General features: G+C 43.6%; 1 protein-coding gene across 1 annotated transcript in view; it reads right to left on the bottom strand.

The window, feature by feature from the left end:
- Window positions 1-521: 521 nt before the first annotated feature.
- The window catches only part of slc1a1 (solute carrier family 1 member 1), an 84614-nt gene continuing 79135 nt past the window's right edge, over window positions 522-6000 (bottom strand). The window contains exon 12 of the mRNA XM_068030234.1: window positions 522-2062. Coding sequence (XP_067886335.1) covers window positions 1816-2062 — 247 coding nt within the window. The 3' untranslated portion in view covers window positions 522-1815. The remainder of the gene's footprint in view (window positions 2063-6000) is intronic.

Here is a 6000-nt window from a genome sequence, read left to right as displayed (position 1 = left end):
AGTACAGCACCTCAGCTTTCAATTTGGCACTTCACAGCCTTCCAGACTCAGCACTGAGTTCAACACTTTCAGGTCATAACCACTGCTCTGGTTTTTTTCAGACAGCAGCTCCATTGGACCTAGTTCTAATGAAACGTCAATGACCTGAAATGTTAACTCTGTTTCTCACTCCACAGATGCTGCCTGACCTGCTGAGTATTTCCAGCATTTTCTGTTTTCATATTAGATGCCAATTATATACAATAAAATCAAGATCAATTTCCTGAAATGCAGTTGCTAGAAATCAAAGCAAAGCTTGACTGTAATGACTCAAGTTAAGACTGTCTTTGGGCAATCAAATCCTAATACAGATTCCAGAATAAATAATTCACACACTAATATTAGTCCAAATATGAATGAAAATCTCAAAAGCTGAGGTGCATTGACTAATGTTGGCTCAGCTACAACAAACAAGTTAGTTTATCTTTTTACAAACTTGGAGCAGCATCATGCCAATAGTAGTAATGTACAAAGACCCTGCACTGGATGCGCATGCATGCCTAGACAAGTACAATGGAGATCTAAGTTTTGGAAGATGCCAGTACACCCATTGTATGCAGCCATTACAATGGGGACACACAAATGTATAAACTAACTCTTGGTACATCATCTGCCAATGTATGGTTGGAATGTCTGTGTAGTTTGATTCGGACTGTCATTCGTAGGCAGGAATAAATAGTGCTCCATAAACAGTGACATTGTAAAATCATGAAGTGAATTGGATAATATGACCTCCTTATTTATATTGGAACCAACACAATGTGGGTGAATTTCCTTAGGGCTTCTTCCACTCTGCTGCCATGATGTCAGCAGAAATCTGTCAGAAACTCTGTTAATGCATGCAAATGGAGATTCCACCACACTTCCGCAGAAGTTATGATGGCAAAACAGGAGAATTCCTGAGGAAATTTATGCCAGATGTTACTGAACTGTCATATCACTACCTTGGTTAGTCCTTGGAGAAACGAATGCAATCAGAATCATTTTGAATTTATCAGCCCTAGCCTGGGATTTTCACACTGACTCACACTAATGTCAGGAAATATTTCCAGCATCCGCAGTATTTTGCTTTTATTCAGGAAATATATGTTGCATTGATACTAATATAAGTGTATAACTTACCATTGAGACTGTCACTAATTGGTCATAATGGGCAGGTATCTCTACAGATAGACTTTAAGGCAGGTTTCAGACAGATTTCACTGCACATGTAATACTGTAATCATTGTTTCCTCTTAACATTAAAGTTTGATCTTGCACTCTTTGAGGCATTATTTAGAACATACTGGCTACCTAGAATGATGACAAGGCAGTGTAATTGAGGGTTAAGACAACAGCATAAGCTTAAGCACACATTTAAGAATCATTATCTGAATCAAGAGTTAGGATTGCTACCCAATATTAATTCTTAGCATCTAATATTTGTTTTCATAGAATGTGTTGTTTTAATTTCATGGAGGAGAGATTATTTAGTCTTGGCTCTGTTTCAGTTCCAACAACAGCTGTTTTGCATGACTCCTAGCCTGCTCTATCTCACTCTGTACATTCAGACTGGACTACTAACCTATCTTGATTGCAAGCTGATGCAGGAATAATTTGCAGTTAACTATCAGGGTGTTCAATGGCCAGTGTATATTATACTTTCAAAGTTTATCTTAAAGTACTCATTATTGATGAGAATAAATTTATGAATTGATTCAAATTCATAACTTTGCCTAGGTAATCCTTATGTATATCATATTTACAAATGGTCATTCTCGACTCATTCTTACTCAATCAGAATTGTGATGTTTCTGTGACAGCTACAGAGTCTGATTTATCTACATCAAATGCCCCATTGACATATGCTTCCTTTATCTTTGCTTCCTCTTTTTCAGATGCAGCAGTTTCCAAAGCAAATGGATTCACTATATCGATGCCACTTGTGAGATCCATCTGCTGCAGTTCTTTTCTGGACAGCTTCTCCACAATTCCAGCTCCAAAAGAATCTCCAAGTACGTTCACCATAGTCCGAAACCGATCCCTGAGGAAAGGAGCACAAGAGTTTATGAATCAAGGACCAACAGAATGAATATCTGACCATCCTGTCTGTGAAAAGATATAATCCTGAAGTAATCTGGACTTCCATGATTTTTTGATACACTTTTGTAATAACTAATGGTAAAATACTCTGAAGTATAATCTCTATTTAGTTTATGTTGTCAATTTCTCAATTTCCAAAATCTTTTTAGCATCCAGTGATTGTTACAAATATTTGAGTTTTGTATTGCTAGTCTTTTGAGTTCAGCATCACCAGTCACCTCTGTAAATGGACTGCATGTCTCCAATGATTCTGATTGTGCCTTTCTGCTGCTCAATAGGTAAACAATAGCATGATCCAGAGATCACAAAATAGAACACTTTCTTCTCCCTTTACAAAAGAGATCCGAGCAGGATGAGACATGATTGTAAGCCAACAAACTGGTTTTATTTTACATAAAATCATAAATAAATAGAATACATTTTTCACAGTGAGATCCATTAATTTTGTTCCATGAAAATAAAAAGACTGTAAACTTTACAGACATTCTGGTCAAAAGGCAACCTTGAAGCTAACTAATTCGGAACTAACTTTTTAATTTTGGTTGAAAGCTCCATGGGTTTGTGCACCCAATTTGTCTGAGAGACTGGGATAGAGAAAAAGATTGGCCTTCAGGAATGAAGTCCAAGGGGGGAAGGGGATTAGACAACCGAACTAGCAATTAAAGTTACCTCTGATCAAAATGTCTCTTTCCCATGTGGCTGTCTAAATATTAAGCCACCTGCTGATTGCAACAAATGAACCAATGCCTGGTTGTTCAGGTGTCATTAAAAAACTATCCCATTGGACTGACATGAAATGCTTGAGATTTTACACAATGATCCCCATCATTACTTAATTAACATTCTCAAATAGCAAGGGCAGCTGCATAGTTTCATGTCTGCTAGCTAATGTGAGCCAAGAATGTCACATTTCTCTGAAAATTAATCCCTCAGAAGCTGAGTCTTACTTAGTGGAAATATCATAACCCCACAAAAATTAGATTATTGCTGAGAAAAGAGACAAGGCTGTTGAAGCTTTTCATCTTGCACTCATCAGGACAGACGCAAGAATGCCAAATTTCAAAGGGAGCAACAATTTATACTGCATGAGAAAAAGGTGCTGATTGGTTGGCAAGTTGACTCTGATTGGTCGAGGTGTTGCCACGGAGAATGCACCAGGGAATTATTGCCCCAAAGCTTTTGCTAAATTCAAAAAAGGTGCAGTGCCTGGACCTGTTCCTTTTGCCTGCAGAGGACAGATCTCTGCGTATGAATACATGTAGCTACTAGCAAGTGTAAGTGAGCCACATTGCAAGCCCCATTAACAATCATAAATTGGTTGTTAGTGTAATTCTTAGCACACTAGAGATTGTTCAGTAAGTACTGTACAATCACGGAACCATATCCAATGTAGACATTGTGTTCTGAGTTTTGTAAATACGGACCGGTGAGTACAGTTAGTACTCTGCCTATTGCGAACAGCTGAAGGGAAATGCTGTTTGACTTGTTTGTCACAAATGAGTACGTGGTATATGAATTCCAGTGCTGGTGTGATGCCAGGTAGAAAGGCTATGCCTCCCAAAGACTGGCGGTTCATATCAAAGCGCTGCGCCCTACATCACTCGTGTGTCAACAAAGAACAAAGAACAGTACAACACAGGAACAGGCCATTCGGCCCTCCAAGCCTGCGCCGATCTTGATGCCTGCTTAAACTAAAACCTTCTGCACTTCCAGGGATCGTATCCCTCTATTCCCATCCTATTCATGTATTTGTCAAGATGCCTCTTAAATGTCGCTAGCGTACCTGCTTCCACCACCTCCCCCAGCAGCAAGTTCCAGGCACTCACCACCCTCTGTGTAAAGAACTTGCTCCGCACATCCCCTCTAAATTTTGCCCCTCTCATCTTAAACCTATGTCCCCTAGTAACTGACTCTTCCACCCTGGGAAAAAGCTTCTGACTATCCACTCTGTCCATGCCGCTTATAACTTTGTAAACCTCTATCACGTCGCCCCTCCACCTCTGTCGTTCCAGTGAAAACAATCCGAGTTTATCCAACCTCTCCTGATAGCTAATGCCCTCCAGACCAGGCAACATCCTGGTAAACCTCTTCTGTACCCTCTCCAAAGCCTCCACGTCCTTCTGGTAGTGTGGCGACCAGAATTGCATGCAATATTCTAAGTGTGGCCTAACTGAAGTTCTGTACAGTGTCTCGCAGGTCACATAGCAGATGAGATAACAACAAGGGCACAGCAGCCGCTTAAGATCTCAGAGGAGGAACAATCATCTGAGGAGACATCATCACATCATTCTAGCGCACCCTCCACCATCACACATGCTTGCATGCTAGTGGGCCTTAGCATGTAGTTAGAAAGGGTGGCACCAGCTGGTGAGCAGAGCACATAAGCACTGAGCACCTAGCAGAGGCAGGGACAGCTGCAGCGATTCCCTATCGGAGGACTGCGGAAGGGCTCAATGGAGCTCAGCTTCAAGCAGAAGGCAAGCCCCAAGAGTTATCATCAAAGTAGCAGATGCTGGATCTGCAGTGTGAAATGTGTGGAAATCTGTTGGCGTTCCCATGCGTGGATAATGGGGGAGTCCATTAATGCCATTCGTGGTGCTATATCTCTGGTTTATGAGCACATGGCCTCCTCCGTTGAAAGAGTGCTACCCCCATGGAGAATATGCAGAAAAAAATGCAGTGGTGCTGGAGGTACATGCTAATCTCCATACCATCGCCCTCTCCATGATCTCTATGGAGTCATGTGGGTGCAGGGCGGTGGGGGGGAGGGTGGTGGTGGAGTAAATGGGCCTGAGAAGCCTGCACCCCTCGCCAGGTACTCAAATGCTCCAGGAGTGCCGGGAAGCACAGGTGGGCCTTGAAAAGGTGGAGGAGCAGCTTCCTGAAGTCCCTGGGGGCTCCCCTCGGGGCATTCCTTGTGTTGATGGTGGCGCTTCAGCCCCTTCAGCCCCTTTGACAGTGAACCAAAGCTTCATGAAGCTGTGATGATAGAGGTAGTTCTGCACATATGCAGGTAGCCTCTCAAGTGCCGGGGCCCTCAAGGCAGCCACCCATAGGACAATGCCGCAGTTATCTAAAGCATTGGAACAGAAAGGAAAGCAGCCAGTCTCCACTTCAGTTGCAACTGGTGGGACAGCATGATATTGGAGCGCCCGCAAGTGGACATGTAAAACCACCTTGTTGCACTTGGTTCTCACTGGGTGATATTTTATTGTGTAAGGGAAAAGATTTGGATCAATGTGTTAAATTAAAGGCAATGTTTTTCTTCAGCTAAGGCCTCTAGTATTCATTTTTGCATCATTGGACCATCACCGGTTGGTGATCTCTTGAAAAGGAGGTAAGGAGAAGGTCTGCACTGCATAAACAGAATTTAATGGGTCCAGGGAGATGGGATCAGAGGCGGGGGGGCCCATAGAATAGCGACGGAAGGTGGGGGGTGGAGTGCCCGTCACCTTCCCATCGTCCTACAATGAAGTCGGGGCAGGAAAGGCCGAAGACCACTTCCCGCCCAGAGGCCAATTGAAGCCTTTAAGTGGCCAATTAATAGCCACTTAAAGGCGTCTTCCCACCACCACTGGAATTCCACCAGCAGCAGGGCGGCCTCCACTACGTGGCGAGGTCGCCCATTAAAGCATGGCAGCCTCCCTCTGGGCTTTGGTGGGGGGGGCCTACTCTGTGGGCAATCTGTGGCCACCGTCCTCCCTAAATTCACTGGGGCCTACTGGACTAGCCCCAGTGACCCCATGACACCTACTTGGGATGTGGGGTTCCAGCATTGGCCCTGATCCCAGGCCTGGTGTAGCACCGGCAGTGGCCACCGCTCCCAGTGGCGCTGCCAATACTACTGAGCTGCCAGCCCTCTGATTGGCCAACAGCTCA

Source organism: Heterodontus francisci, chromosome 4 (assembly GCF_036365525.1).
Source record: "Heterodontus francisci isolate sHetFra1 chromosome 4, sHetFra1.hap1, whole genome shotgun sequence".
NCBI lineage: Eukaryota > Metazoa > Chordata > Chondrichthyes > Heterodontiformes > Heterodontidae > Heterodontus > Heterodontus francisci.
The sequence above is the reverse complement of the archived record's forward strand: the minus strand, read 5'-3'. Positions and strand labels throughout refer to the sequence as shown.